The 16,593-nt window shown below is 43.6% G+C and overlaps 1 protein-coding gene across 2 annotated transcripts in view; it reads left to right on the top strand.

The window, feature by feature from the left end:
• Positions 1-3,976, top strand: part of LOC119174253 (G2/mitotic-specific cyclin-B2) — a 39,848-nt gene extending 35,872 nt beyond the window's left edge. For both annotated transcript variants that reach the window (XM_037425088.2, XM_037425087.2), the window contains exon 8: positions 3,427-3,976. In XM_037425088.2, the coding sequence (XP_037280985.2) occupies positions 3,427-3,525 (99 nt within the window). In that variant the 3' untranslated portion in view covers positions 3,526-3,976. The remainder of the gene's footprint in view (positions 1-3,426) is intronic.
• The last annotated feature ends 12,617 nt before the right edge of the window (positions 3,977-16,593 follow it).

The raw sequence follows: 16,593 nt of genomic DNA, 5'->3' as shown, positions 1-16,593 counted from the left end.
TAGTAGGGTAGCAGGAAGACAAGCACACTTACTCCCACTCAATGGGTGTCCAGCTCGTCAATTATACTGACGCTTTCCTAAAACGCAAAACTAGAATTGAGAAGCGGAAACCAGAACGCAAATGTACAAAACACTAAGCATACAACCAAGCTTTCAGCTTAGCAGAGTTCCCAACATCGCTAAACTCTGGCACTAATTCTGCCCCAGGTTCTGACGAGTGGTGTACGATATGTTGAAAAACCTATCAATCGAAACCCAAGAAATGTTACTTTGCTTGTACAATGCTATCTGGCTTTACTGGTGCTGCCCCTGCTTCCTGGAAAGAAGCTATTATTCAAATTTTGAAAGAGGGCAAGGACCCTTCTTCAGCTTCGAGTTGTAAGCCTATTTCACTTACAAGCTGCTGGTGCAAACTCTTCAAAAAAATGATAAACTGCAGACTTGAACATTTCCTTGAAACTATTTACTCGACCCATTTCGGTGTGGGTTTTGAGAGGGCAGTTCCACCACAGACCACCTTGTTCGTATATCGAGGCAGAGATCAGAGACGCTTTCGTCCACAAACAGTATTTCCTCTCTGTGTTCCTCCATATCGAAAAGGCTTGCAATACAACATGGCGCTTCGGAATATTAAGAGACCTGTGTCATACGGGCGTGCGTGGAAGAATGTTTAACATACTCGAAAGTTGCTTGTCAAACCGGACATTCCGTGTCCGAGTAGGCAGCGTTCTTTCCCAAACATTTGTCCAAGAAACGGGAGTGCCGCAAGGTGGTCTACTTAGCTGCACTCTTTTTATTATCAAAATGAATTCTCTGACCCATGAACTGGCGCTCTTTCGCCATCCAATGGCCTTTGCGCCACAAAACACCAAACATCTTATACAGGGGTGCGAATGTACAGTGAAACCTCGTTTTGTATCTCCAGAGAACGCGGCACGATCATGTACTAAATGACTGTGCACGTTCGCAAGCACACATGTGCAGCTCCTGAAGTGCTCTGTTGCTGCCAATAAGTGAATACAGCAGTACCACAGCAGATGTCGCCCAAAGTACCTACCAGAAAGCCTTTCTTGCCCGACTGTTCTATCGCGCATAGTGGCAAGGCCCAGAAATATTTCAAAAGTATTAGAGTCTGGGATACGCAGTGACTGAAATGGCGGCAGAACTGACACTATCAGCTTTCCGCTATACATATGCGCGCTTCTCTGCCGCGGTACGGTACTGGGCGACAACTGACAGTTCATTGAAACACGGAGTGGACGTGTGGACTTGAATCATCTCCTGCTTAGTTGCATGCAGTGTGGCGCCTATGCTGCCTACACTGTCGCTGCCAGTCGGCTCCCTGTGCTGTCCGCGCGGATTTACTGTGTGAATGCCATGTCCCCACTTCGCTCTAGACTGGGCACAGATGAGCAGAGTACTGTGTTTACTTAGCATCAGTATAACAAACTTCCACCAAGTGAAGAGGGCCATGAATATCTATACCTTGTTTCACACATCAGGTGCAACGCTGCAGAAGCTCGCGAGACTAGTAAGTACGTTCGCATAAAGAAATAGGTTCATGTTTTTACCAACCAGAGTATTTTTTTTTTTTTTTCAGGCAGAGTATGAAATGGGCATGTTTTGTATAGCATACACACCACCAGTGCTCCTGTGCAGGTGGTAAGTTTGGTAAAACCGTGCAATATTTTTAATTTGATGTTGTTTGACTCTAGAAATTTGCTCCATAACTCGCGTTGCTCCAAAAAGTGCCATTTAGGGCTCCGAACCTGCTCCAAAACACTGAAGTCCACTTCCACCCCTGCATTCTTCGTACTGTCTGGTAAAAACTTCCCGCGACAACATGCCGAACTGCAGGCTAGACCTAATCGGCGTTGGTTGCTTCTCAGTGGCAGTCTTAGGCACCAAAAGTCGTGGTTTCGTACACAGTCAATGGAAATCCTTGCGGTGACTCTGCTTGACGGAAATGGTGCATAGGTGGTGCTTCCAACACTCGAATGGTGATTCATAATTTGATTTTAATGTCATTGGATGTGGGGCTTGAACCCGTCAAACCGTATGATCGGTACTGTTCAGTGCACCAAATTTCGTTGGTGGCTTGAAATTGGCAAATTTCCGTGACGGTGTTTTCTTTTTGTAGTTATTATTTCTCTGCATTAATTTTGTTGGCAACATGCTTCTTTCGAGTTTGGAAATTTTAATGCTCGTAAGCACACCACATCGCGTGCCTCTATTTTCGGACATGTGAGGCTGCATGCTCAACACGTTTTGCGCTAGGGTATCCTATAAAGGTTGTTTCAGCTGTAGGGCAGATATCATCGACTTCAATGACTTCCATTATCAGCGGTCTATTCTGCAGTCGAAACTAAGTTGTTTGGAAATTTTACCACCAGAAGTAGGCACATCCTGGGCATGGCACCGTATCTTTCGCAAAAAAAAAAGTGCGCCTATTATGCAAGTAGCTTAAAGGCAGTAAAAAGCTTCCACAAGTTGGCATATATTATATTTGAGCTCACGTAACAAAAAAAAACGCTGTGCTTCTCAATTTCAGTATTCATTCCTCTTAAATATCAAGTGGTAGGCAACATTGCGAGGCAAAAACATCCAAACAGGGCATAATATAGTCGAGCCCCTTTATAAACACTTCTGCAAGTGACCATTGGGTATAAGGCACTACGGTTCATACATTAAAATGGGCGTCAATAAAGAAAATGCATACGTAGTACTGTTTATGCGTGACCTCGCGTACAGGATGAGAATTGCTACCACATGCATGTCTCTTATAAAGGAGTTCAACTGTACTTGTAATTCATAACTTTATTGCTACAAGCAACTTCAACTGATAATAAAACTTGGTACATATTAACTTTTGCTTCCTTTTAAATTTAAGCATGCTTTTATCGCGCTACGTTTTATTACTTAGTTGGTATTCAACCTAAGTAGTGTACCAAAAACGCCGAAGTTTCAAAATTCTTTCCCCAGAAAGGTCATTGTGGAGGTTTTCACAAATCCCTCGGATTGAAGTTGGGACTTTTTTACCATTCCATGCGAAAAAGCATTGCATGCATAACTTTGGTTAACAAGTTGTGACGCGTTGCCTGTGACTAAGTCGGCCTTGTGTATGTGCTGTTCATTGGGGGCATAAATCGCAAAAAAGGCAACTCTACCGCAACAACAAATGTGCAGATAGTTAGCGTGATACAGCAATCTTTTTCTTGCTATCGTTGAACTTTCCAGAACCCTCCCCTGCACGTCCTACGTAATATCATTTTGGTCTTCGGACATAAAAGCCCAGATATTTTCCATGAAGTGCTGCTGGGCCCAGTTAAAAGCATGGGATGGTGCTTACGCTACAAAGTTAATCGAGAGAATACATCGCACTTGCAGTGGTCATTTATGTATCTGCACTGGCTTTCCTCTGTGCAGGCTCCGTACGAAAAGTACAAGCACAGCCGACTGGAGCGCGTCAGCACAGTGACGGTGTCCCACGCAGCCCAGCTCCGCGAGATGGCCGGCAGGCCCTGAAGAAATAAGTGGGCAATTTTATGGATGACAAGGCTTTCAGCGAACTTTTTTTTTTGTGTGTGTGTGTGTGTGTGTGTGTGTGTGTGTTGCTGCTGCTGAAACGCTCGCTTTCATCCTGTCAACACCAGCTTCTACTATCGCAGCAGCTTCTTTTTTTTTCTTTTCTTTTTTTGACACTGGTGGGACGGAAATCTGGACATTGCAGTCTGCCGTTTTACCAACATTTTTGCGTGACCGGCTGCAGGTGCCGCAAGATGGTATTGCCTGCCATTAAATGTGTGCCCAATGTGAAGCTTTAGTCATTGTATAGAACAGAGCTTTTGCAAGTTCGGAGCAAGGAATGTTGCAACTGCGCTCTTCTAGCTCACTTGACCATGTTTGTAAGTCCTCTGAAAACAGAATGGTTTTAAAGTTTAACCATTGACATTGCAAATAAAGTTATGCAACGAGCTTTTGGGCCTCTACGTGTCCTATTTGTCCTTTTTTGAGACTTCAACGGCCTGCCACACAAATGCACTGGGCACTGTTTCAGCATAGTCTGTCGCAGACCCTTTCCTCGGCAGCAGCCGGCGCCGCGCCGCACAAGCTTTGCATTGCTGTTGCTGCAATGGGGCATCATAGTCTATCAGCTCTGTGTGGTTCTCGCGCAAAAGCAGAGTAGATTGCAGCTTGGGTGGTCACATGATAAGTTTGAATACTGTTGGCGCTGCGGTTTTTTGGTCGCCGCTACATTCACACGAATCGTAACGCTTTCTCGGTTGGCCTGTTTCCGGTTCACTATGTCGAGCGCAATACAAGTGCGGACGTTTCTGCTCACGTGTAGCGTGGAAAATTTTGCCATTAAATGCCAGTGGAATGTCGTGCGTGCATAAAGGGCTTTGACCTCCATTGTCCACACTATCCGAAACCATTCCCTTAGCTTGACGCTAACAGGGATTTGGGAAAGTAATGCATGCTGCTGGCATTACTACCCGTGAAATTATGCAGTGACGTCGAGTGGCATCGGGAATGTGTTGTGGCAGTTGACATTGCATCTCGTCATGAGAGTCGCCTGGTACAGGATTGTTCACTTTACAAGCATAAAATGTTGCCGTGGCTATGAGCAGTTTTCCATTAGAGCTTTAGTTTGACCTTTTTATGGCTTGCTTTGCTTCGAGTTGGCCCGCAGGGAAGCAGCAGACGGTTTTCTCGTTTTAGTTCTGTTTCCCGTTCTGGAGCGCAACTTTCACAGTTACATCGCCCTCTGGTTAAGTTGAGCCTTGCTAAATAAAATTACAGACCACTTTCACGAAGCAAAAGAAATATATGCAACTAAATTGTTCAAGAATCATTTGGACTTGCTCTCACAATGCGTTTCCAGTCCATCTCGTCAAAGAAAAATAGTGTCCTCCTTACCCGGCAATGAGGCTGCTCACCAGCCAGCTCAAGGACTCTCGGACTGAGCCTCTGGATTGCCCTGGTCAAGTTGGGGGACGATTATAGATTTGAGTGGATGACCACTTGCAGAGATATGCGGTATTACAGGCTAAGCAGACAAATTTATCCTCCCGCACACTCGTTATTTAACAAAGGACAGGCGGTGGCATGGCGCCTACTTACCTGTACGTTCCCTTGTTTGGTAACAATGAACCGCTGTGTGCCGGAACTTCATTCGGACAAGTGTAAATTTTGCAACGAAACAGACCCAAGCCACATTTTATGGGCATGCCCGCAAGCCCCTACGGCAGGCCGGAGACATCGCCAAGGCCTACGGGATCATGGCAGTCTAGATTTGGTCCTTCCCCCGCACCTAAAAGGGGAGGAGGATCTTTCTGCTGGTTAGTTTTCTCATCATCGTCATCGACTTGAAGATAGCTGTGTGGATCGTATTCTACCAGAGCACAAGAGGAAGTGTGCGGAATGTTTCTGCTTGCGAAAATGGCAGCGCGACGCTCCACGATCAGCTTAGCCAGCCCATAAGCAAAGCGTGGGCTTCTCCACTAAGCCGCTTACAGCCGTAGCAGAAGGTGCACGAGCACTTGCGTTCTGCTTAGCTGCTCGGTGGAGCGAATGAACGCCAAACTAAAACTCTGTTTACACTACACCTGCGCATTATTACTATTGGTGTGGACAGCAGATTTGTCCTTCAAATATTTTTAGCGTGGTCTCTGTTCTTGCATACACTCATCCTGCAATGTATGCTCGTAGCTTTCAACGCCTTGCTTGTTCATTTGACAGCAGGCATTTTGTGTTTGTGGAAGAGGGTTTGGCAATGAGCGCGACTACACCAGAGGGATTTCGTTGTGTTGCTTTTCACTCTTCACAAAGTGCGGGCAGGTACTGCAGAAGGGAAGGTTAGATGGCCCAGCACAATTGCCCTACCACCCTTGCACCGTTCAACGAATGCGTAAACATTGAAAAATTGCTAAATGAAAAAGATTGGCTTGGCTTGCACACACTTGTAAAGCTTAATAGCAGCTAGTGGTTCAAAACTATCTAAATGGGTATCAAGACTATTCAGTTTCTTTGTAGTCTAAGGAAACGATAATCAGTATTACTGAGGCGGTTCTTACATGTAATACTATTCAGTTTTGTGTATAATAGTCTGTGTATTACCCTCTGTAAAATTGACAGGTACTCGGTGTTATGAACGATTGTCATTCTTGGCCAGTGATATTGTCAAAACATTCGCACTAGCAAATGATCAGCAATACTAAGTGCATTTATAAAGAATGTCTTGGCAAAAAAGAATAAATATTCTCTGTAAAAATGCCAGACCATGTCCACTAAGAGAATTCATATTTGAAAGCAATTCGTTGGCTTTTAGAAACTTGGTTTGTATTTTTGTTAGGATCTAAATTTTTACTTGATATTTTTACTTTATAATTGCAAAATGCAGCATAACTTCAATGTAAAAACGGAAGGCATCGAGCATGTCCATGGGCTTGGACACTATAATCCAGGCCATAACCGCCCCATCATTGTGACATTTGGCAATTTTAAAACAAAGGAAGAAATTTTGCGCAATGGCCGAAAGCTGAAAGGTACTTCGTAGAGCATTGCTGAAGACTTTTCAAAACAAACTTTGACCGCGCAAAAGCATCTTATTTCGTTTGGAAAAATGAAATCGGCACCTATTTCACTACGGTATAATACCTTACATATCGGTTCCAAGCAATACTTTTTGACAAATCAAGCCAACAAGTCGGAATTATAGCTACCACGTAACAAGCGACGTCCAAACAAACTTGCTACACATATCGTGATCCACCACTTCTATCAGTCATCTTTTCTAATGTGGGCAGTTTCCTTCATAAACATGATATTATATCGGGTATCTTGTCATCTTTCGAAAACAACCTTCTTGTGCTCACGGAGACTTGGCTTAGTGATGATGTTTCCAAGCAGGAAATTATCACAGACTTTCCAAACTTTGTAGTGTTTCGCAAAGATCAACAAGGATCGAGAGGAGGCACTGTTCTTATCGCTGTAAATGAACGATTATACTGCACCCTACTCAACGTATCCTCCGAATTGGAAATGTTATGGTTAAAATTCAACATTAGTCTGCAGCTGCAAATTTTTGGTCTTTGCTATCACCCTCCAAACAGTCCGGCTGATTTTCCTTACAAGCTTAACGGCATTTTAAGTCAGCTAACTAAAAAGTATCCAAATGGCCATATTATACTTTTCGGGGATTTTAATTACCCAAACATCGACTGGTCTTCAGCGCTGCCACACTCTAACCAAGCTGGTTCTAAGGATATTTTTGACGTTTGTCTTAACTTTAACCTAACTCAACTAGTCGCACAACCAGCATGTGTAACCGAGGTTACCTAGAACATCTTGGATCTTATACTAACCACTCATCCTGATAGCCTTACAAGCATTGACTGCCTTCGTAAAATTAGGGATCATAAAATAATTCACGCTACCTTCACTATTGCTCCCATCTTGCACTGTACATGTAAAAATACAATTCATCGATATGATCAAGGCAATTATATGCAATAAACCGCGAACTGCATGAATTTTATGAAACTTTTGAATCGCGCTTTCATTTACAGTCAGTAGATAACTGGTCTCTATTTAAAGGTAAACCTAACCGCCTTACAGATAAGTACATACCGAGATGCATCATTCTATCGAACCGACATCAGCCATGGTATAATAAATTCCTTAGTAAACTCGACAACAAAAAAATAAGTTTCTTTCGATATGCAAAAATGAAAGGAAAACAGGGCACATGGGACAGATACTATGAAGCACAATGCGCATATTTGAACGCCATTCGCACAACTAAGCACTCCTATTTTATTGACGTACAACGCATGATGTCAGATAACCCCTAAAAATTTTGGCAAACCATAGATCCTCAGTCGCACTGAACAATCGCTATTCCAAACAAAACCGAAGATTCCTTACCGGACTTCGAGTGTGCTAATTTTGTAAACTCGACTTTTTCATCAATCTTCAACCTGGAGACCAAAACTCTTCTTCCACGTTTTTCTAGCTTAGTCATGCCAGAAATGTCCGACATTGATTTTTCTATTGATGGTATTTGTTGCCTAATTGATAAGTTAAAATTGTCATCATCCGCTGGTTCTGACAAAATCGCATCAACACTGCTCAAAAATAGCACAATCATTTCTGCTTTCTTTTTGACATTGCTGTTTTCTCAGTCGTTGACCACAGGTGACTTGCCTAAAGTATGGAAGGTGAGGAAAGTCATTGTGGTCTAAGTTGGGTAATAGAGAATCATCTCTAAATTACCGCCCTATTTCCATAACAACCATTCCTTGCAAGCTCATGGAACATGTCATATATTGTCACATAATGGATTCACAGCATGGGTTCTGGAAAGGACTATCATGTGAAACTGAATTAGCCATCTTCGTTCATGATCATGATTTCAACCTCGACCTTAATACACATGCTCATGTAGTTTTCCTCGACTTCGCTAACAAGGTTGCTCATCAGGGGCTGCTGTTGAAACTTTCACACCTCAACCTTAATCCTAACCTTTTAGGTGGATCAAGCGATTTCTTACTCACCGCTCTCAATTTGTGCAAATAAATAACTCATCTAACCTACTTCCAGTAACATCAGGCGTTCCTCAAGGCTCTGTGTTAGGTCCCCTCCTTTTCTTAATATATATTAATGACTTACCCCTTTGTCTCTAGTAATATTTGCATATTTGCTGACGATTGTGTTTATTATACTATACATAATACAAATGATAAAATGTTGCTTGAAACTAACCTCAATAATATTCAAAACTGATTTGATAACTGGCTATTGTTACTAAACCCTTCAAAATGCAAGGTTATGCCAATAACTTGCTGTCGCACTCTCCTTGTCTCATCTTACATAATACATGATGAATACAACGAATCAGTCAAATCATTCAAATACTTAGTCGTCGCTATAACCAGCGACCTTTATTGGTGTTCACATATTAACGTCATAGCATCTGCTAACGAAATGCTGGGTTTATTTTAACGTGAACTAATGAAAGCTTTCCCCCACGTAATACTTTTAGCATACACATTCTTCATCATGCCTAATCTTGAATACGCTTTTTCAATCTGGTGTCCACACGAAGCTTACCTTGCCAATGCCCTTGAACTCTTTTAAAATCGTGCTGCTAGGATCATTCACTCCGCATATTCATTCGACATCAGCGTATAATCATTAAAAACAGTCTCCCATTTGTCATCTTTTTTGTACCGACGTTGCATATTTAGCTTATCATTATTTCACAGATTCTTTTTACAGTTTCCTTGCCATTGCAACATACATCTCGCCACCAGCACGAGTATCACATCGGACCAGTCATTCTTTGAATGTTGCTCGCCAAAGAGTGCACACTGTCACTTCTTTTTTCCCTCGTGTAGCTGTAGATTGGAACGGCTTTCCCTACGACATCACTACTATTACCTGCTCATCTGAGTTCACCGAAGAAGTGTTTGCATTTCTGTCACCATAAAGAGGTTTTTTCTCTTTATATTTTTGCAAACGCACCCTTTATGTAATACCCCTTATTGGGGTCCTTAAGAAATTAAGAATGAATGAATTTGGAGCTATGCAGTTCTGACATATGTAATGACCTCTCTTTTTCTACATAAGGACAGCTCGACTTGATTATGTGTCACTGAAGCATTCTGGTGAAAGAACATAAGCACATCAACTTTCTTGCCCTTCAGCTTGCCTCTCCTGCTCCTCCACCACTTACCACACACACGAAGAACTAAGTATGTGCTACAATGAGTTCGTGCTGTTCATTTTATGCTGCCGACACTGTACCATCAACCTTACTATCGATAGCCCTCTCTATAGGGTTTCCTGCTTTTGATATTTTGAGAGCAGTCTTGTAAATCTGCAGGAAGGAAGGCGAGGCTGTCCTGACCCCCTTAGTCGGCCTGTGTAGAGACCCCTTGCAAGTGTCCGCCCCTTGAGGTTTAGCTTTTGAGCACCACATTTGAATTCTTGACATTTAAACGCAGCACAATTCACTAAGAAGGTATACATGAATGTGTACGTAGCTGACAAACAGTGTACTGGGTGATTCCACCTAAGATCGAACAAAGCATGGCTAGTCAACCTCAAAAATTTCTTTCAAAAGTTTATATATTGTTAACTGATCAGTGGAAAGAAAAGATCTGCAATTGGTCTCGCTGTAAAGAATTCTTTCTCTAAGCACCGTAAATCAATAATCACGGAGAGGTGCAGTGCCATGCTTATCTGCTCTACTGCCTTTTTTTTTTAATTTAGCTGCGAACTGCACAAAATTTATTACAGGGACGTGCCTCAAATTTGTTTGGCTACTCACAAGACTTACTGCCACTTAGGTTCAATTATATGTGGATTGCCTGCGTAGTGTAGATTTTTTTTATAAAAATTCTCAAATTTAACCAAAAAATTTTTTTCTGCTTAGTTTGCAGGCCTTTATTTCACAAAAAGCCTATGGCAGAGCGCTGACAATTCAGCATCTCTTTGTCGGCATGCTTATTTATAAAACTGTCAAAGCTTATATTAATATCACTTTTCAATAAAAATATATATTCGCGCTAACTTCAACAAAAGAGCATGCAAGAAAGAATTCCGCAAGAAAACAACATAACATTTATGGCACCAGACGGCCTCTACAAATATAAGGTCCTTCCTTTCGACTTTTGCTCTGCTTCTGCTACTTTTCAGTGCATGATGAACACGGTTCTTTCTGGGCTGAAGTGGTAGTCATGCCTCGTCTATTTAGATGACATAGTAGTCTTTTCTGAAACCGTCGACCAGCATCTCAAACGCCTTCAAGCCGTTCTTTTTTTGTCACTTAATCGTGGGAAAATACCATTTAGAATATGATCAGTTCAAATGTTTAAGTCATGTCGTCAGCCCAGATAGAATTTAACCCTACCTTAACAAGACACTTGCCGTTGCTTTTCCCAATACCAACGAACAAACACAAACTCCGGCGCTTTCTAGGTCTTTGCGTGTACTACAGATTTTTTGTTGCAAATTTTTCAAAAGTACCCAAACCTATACAGCAGCTTACAAAGGACAATGCTCCATTCGTTTGAGAGCAGGAGCAACAAGTGCATTTTTTTCGATTTACAGAAACGTTTGACACTTTGACAAAGACTCGGAGCTGCATACAGATGCAAGCAACGTTGGTCTTGGTGCCGTTTTCCTTCAGTGGCAAGACGGGGCCGAGCGTGTTATCGCTTACTCTAGTCATACTTTGTCACAAGATGAAAAGAACTATTCCACTACAGAGAAGGCAGGCTTGGCAGTGATATGGGCCATTGCTAAGTTCCGACCTTATGTGTGCGGCCGATCGTTTTGTTTCGTGACGGAACACCATCCCTTGCGCTGGATGATCGATCTCAAGGATTCACTTGGCCGTCTTTCACGCTTGAGTCTTTATTTACAAAAGTACGATGTGACGCTCACGCTCAAGATGGAGCGTAAGCAAACAGACGCCGGCTGCTTGTCACTTGCTCCACTTCAGCCTCTGGAAGTCGACGTTGATGAAGAAGGCGCATTCCTTCCGGTTCTCACAGCGCACGAGCAAGCCACAACATGATGATTCAAAGCTATGGCCTCTCATTGAAACCACTTCGTACGTTTGCGCGCACATGTTCATCGTTTCGCCTTTGCAATGTCGTCCTCTATAAAGCAGCTTTCCTTTCAACCGCGGCCGCCTACCTCGTTGTTGGGCTGTCCTACGTCAGGATATTTTACGTGCCTCTCATGACGAGTCATCACCGGGCCATTTGGGCTTCACACGGACGCTTTCGTGTATACGCCAAAGGTACTTCTGACCCAACTTTCGCAAAGACATATGTTAAAGCGTGCTGTGACTGCCAACAACGCAAGACACCAACCATGCGTCCGGCTGGATTTCTTAATCCCGTCGGTTTTCCACGGACTCCTTTACAGCAAGTAGACATAGATTTGCTCGGACCTCTCCACGTCCAGAGCAAGTAATCGCTGGATTGATGTTGCCGCAGCTAGACTACCTCACGAGATACACGAAACCAAAGTTCTCCCACGAGGCACTGAAACTAACATCGTCACCTTAATTCTTTTCACATAGCATCGTCTCCGCCAGGGTGCTCCGACAGTGGTGATAGCTGATAGGGGCACAGCATCTACAGCACAGCTTACCAAAGATATCATGTAGCTCAGTGTTACCGCTCACCGTAAAACCAAGGCTCGCCATCCCCAGACAAATAGGCTCACAAAGCGACTAAGCAAAATGATAGCAGATATGAATTATACGTTGACACTGACCACTAAAGCTGGGATGACGTTCTTCCATATGTTACCCTTAGGTATAATAATGCCATCCATCCAAGAAACTACCGACTTCACCCCTTTCCATTTGCTGCATGGCCGGGAAGCTGTAACATGCGATACTGTTGCCCACTGACTGTTCCAATGTTCGCAGTGATGCTGCTGAAATCACTAGACACGCCGAAGAAGAGCGCCAGTTCGCACAAATGATTTTTCGCTATCAGCAACCCAACGATGCCCTTCGATATAACTTCCATTGTCGAGATGCCACATACCAACCAGGTGACAAAGTGTGGGTGTGGACACCAGTCCGCTAACGTGGTCCCTCATAGCAACTTTTGCGCTGCTACTTTGGTCTTTGGAAGATCGTACAACGGCTCAGAGACGTTATACCTATGAAGTTCTTCCTGAAAGTAAAGCAACCATACGCCGCTCACGGGATCCGCGCCAGTAGGACGTCTTTCGCGTATTTTGGTTGAAGCCTTACTACTCCCGAGAAGAGTCGAGCTGACCACGTCACCCATCGTTTCATCTCCAAGCCGTCATGGTTTGGAACAGGAACGATGCTCTTTAGAAATTGATTGAGTGATTGATATATAGGGTATAACGTCCCAAACCCCCATATGATTAAGGATCTTTAGAGAGGCGAGTAATTACACTGCACTCACATAACTGAAGAAAGCACCTTGAATGATCGAAGAGAACGACGAGGGGTAAAAACGTCTGTGCCGATCCAAGTTTTTCGGTTTTGTGGAGTCCCTGAGACAACAGAACATATTCTCTTGTAAAAAATACGCTGCATTGCACAAAATCATCACATTAAATGCCGTCTTCCGGCCGTCGCGTAAGATCGGAGTTCAACATTCCAAATGTACTTTTTTCGGGGGCTTTGTCGCTACGGGAAAGTTGCTGATGCATTGCAGGAGTTTATTAACGCTTCAAAAATATTCAGACTGAAGAACATAATATTACTCCTAAATTACTTTTTTTTAATTGCTTTGTTCATACATTTGTTTATTGTTGCTGAAACCATCTCCTTCATTTTCTACATCCGTTATTTCTAAATTTATCATATTTTTTGCCCTTTTTCTTATTAGTTTAAAAAACGTGAGCTTACAAATTAACAGTATTTCGTCGGAACTACACGGTTCTTGGCGAATCCCCCAGCGTTTGTGTGTGCCACAGTTTCCAGGCCCTTCCTTCCGTCGTTCCTTTCTTTCTTCCTTCCTTCTTACAAGTTCTTCAGTGGTTTTGTCCAGGACAATATACTTTGCGTTTACGACTCTCCAGAACTCCGACTCGCAGAAAATTCCCTGAGCCGTGCTCACTCAGACTCAAATTGACGAAAATTTTCTTAAACCGTAATCACTATATTAGACATGAACTCACTCTGACTCACGGCGCCATCTCAGTCTGAGAGAACCACTTGCCTGGGTAGGCCAGGGTGGTCTAGTGGCTATTAGCTATTTAAGGCGCTCGGCCATGGTGACCACATTTCCGATGGAGGCAAAATGTGTGAGGCCCATGTAGGTGTGTGTCGAAGAACCCCAGATGGTCAAATTTCCGGAGTCCTCCACAACGCCACTTTTCATAATCGTAATAGTTGTCGAAGTTAGGCGTCCGAAACCACGGTATAAGTCTGAATGAGTCTGCTCGTGAGTGAGTGTGTCGACCTACGGCGTGCACATATTACAGGGTCAGCATTTATGGCGAAGTGCGTGGCAAGGCCACACGCTGCCAAATTCGCATGTACCGTGCGCTTGCAGATAGTGTCGCATGCCATATAGAGAGACCGGGTGCTTTGAAGTAGAAGTAAATATAGACGCATAGTCATTCGAATAGGCTGAGTGGCGTTTGCAATTTTTTAAGTAGTCTTGATGTCATCTTGAATGTGAATTAATTGACGGTTTCATCCACACCAACAATGCATTTAGGGGGGTGGTTGCGGGCAAAGCAACATGCAGTTTGCTGCTGTTGCGCAATCGTTCGATATAACGGTGATAAGCCACGCTGTCTTCCTCTTGAAGTGCACTGTTAAAAAAAAGTTTACTATTGCCACTTCCTATTTATTCCTGCAATTTTTGCGAGCCCTGTGTAATGCGACCGTGATGTACGAGCATCTTTCCATTTAAATTGTGTCAGAAAACTCACTGTGTCACACTAACAAGCATAGACTTGACACCGTCCGAGGCGAGAAATTGAGCCAAGCTTCATCTGATCGCGCAGGGGCGTACTAACCAACTCTTTCGCGAGAGGGGGGGGGGGCGACTAACCTACCGCAGTCGTCAGCCAGCGTGTGTGTGTGTGTGTGTGTGTGTGTGTGTGTGTGTGTGTGTGTGTGTGTGTGTGTGTGTGTGTGTGTGAGGAGAGAGTTTTAATATACAAGGGACACTAAAGTCAAATAACTATTGACGTTAGGGTGAAAGACCAACAAATGTATGCCAACATCTAAAACGAAAATATTATGAACAACATGGTAATAAGGGCTGCAGCACGAGCACGAAGGTGCTAGAAGAAACAGACGAAAGGCGAGGCACGGAAAGCAAAGAGGACAGACAGCGCTCGTGTTGTCCTCTTTGCTTTCCGTGCCTCGCCTTTCGTCTGTTTCTTCTAGCACCTTCGTGCTCGCGCTGCAGCCCTTATTACCATGAATTCAAACCAACTAGCCCAAATAGCCATTCTTCGTCAATGAACACCAGTGCCCTACTTACCGAGAAATTGAGGCAAATGCACAATAACATATGCGCCGCCTAACGTTACCATGGGGATAGGCACAAGCGATTCTAAAGTTCAAGTTTCGCGTAATTACACAAGACAGGTGGTGCCATCTAGCGGGGCGCAGTTGAATCAAAAACGTCTGTAATCTCAGAGCAAATGGTGGGAAATTTATCAATGGCCGTTGTTGCTGCTCTGGCTCTCGTGCTGATTTCGGTCTGCTGCTACTAATTTCTACGATTTCGGTCTGTTGCTTGGCTTTACTAACGCAGTAAAGCCGAGCAACGTTGCGCACGGCAACAGTGACGCGAGTCGGTCCGCTTCTTGAGGCGGGTAAATTGAAGTGCGCTAACCCGACGCGGACCACTAAAACGTGATTTTAATTCAAAATAGACCCTTCCTTGGCACAAAAGTAACAACGATATTTCTGGGCCACTATTTCAACATTCAACATCGATTTATCAGTTGCATTTAGTGTCCCTTTAATAGCGTAAAAAAGCATGCACTGGGACAACACTTATATGTTTGTCATGCATGATGCATGTATTAATATTGCGCTTTTTATGCATTACTTCACAACTTTCTGCATGAATGCTATTATGTTGATGGCGGCCTCCTCAACAGTAAGTATTTATCATTGAATGACACTTTTAATGACTAAAATCAGCTCATAAAGAATTCGATTTCAACTGTCAAGTACGCCTTGAAGAACCAAAGGTATTTCGAGCATCTCTATCTACTTATTTTAGCTTCCCACTGAGTTCGAGTCTACTGCTTTGTCCGTCACCGCTTTACAAGCTGCCTCCGTAGCTCCAAGTTTCCATAAGCAAGGCTGATCAGATCAGAAAGCGGAAACCTTTCTTGGCACTTTCAGTACGGCAAAACTAAAATATTTAGAAAGATTAGTCGCAATGATGTGCTTGTTGCATATAAAGGAGTGCTCTCGCAGTGCTCACAGCAGCTGCGACAAGGCAGCGGCGATGGCGATTCTTTTTTAGGAAAACAATTTTCCTGATGCAGTAAATGCTTTGACCGGTCTATAAAAAGTTCGTTCCCATCTATAACTGCATCGGCCAGTCACAGCAGAATAAAAACGCGAACAATAAGTCATAGTATATATAGGGCCCCTGTTCAGCGTTAGCCAGCTCTGCAGCACTACTACACAGGGCAGAAAGCATCGCAAAGAGCCTTCAAGGAAAATCGTCACTGCTGAAGTGTTGCAAAATTACCACTTCATTGCACCTTTGCCTCGTAATATGTTCTTTTTCTCGTAACAATATAGTTGAGTGACTAGGGTGGGAAAGAAAAATTTTACCATAGTTGTTTTCCTCAGCGTGAAGCCGACAGTGACCACTGTCTAAAGTGGGGGGGGGGGGAACTCAGCCCCCTTAACATTTCTCAGTGGAGGTAGGCGCTTGTGCTTCCCTTGACCCCCCACCCCCCCCCACGGGCCCGGCTGATACGCCTGTGTGATTGCATGATGTCATGTACTCGTATGAGCCAAGCTTAAAGGAACGGCGTGCAGTCACGTACTGCGGCATGGATGGCCTAATTGACACAAAGAACACACGAGAACCG

Source organism: Rhipicephalus microplus, chromosome 5 (assembly GCF_043290135.1).
Source record: "Rhipicephalus microplus isolate Deutch F79 chromosome 5, USDA_Rmic, whole genome shotgun sequence".
Lineage (NCBI taxonomy): Eukaryota > Metazoa > Arthropoda > Arachnida > Ixodida > Ixodidae > Rhipicephalus > Rhipicephalus microplus.
Note: the sequence above shows the minus strand (reverse complement) of the source record. Positions and strands in the feature narration are given on the sequence as shown.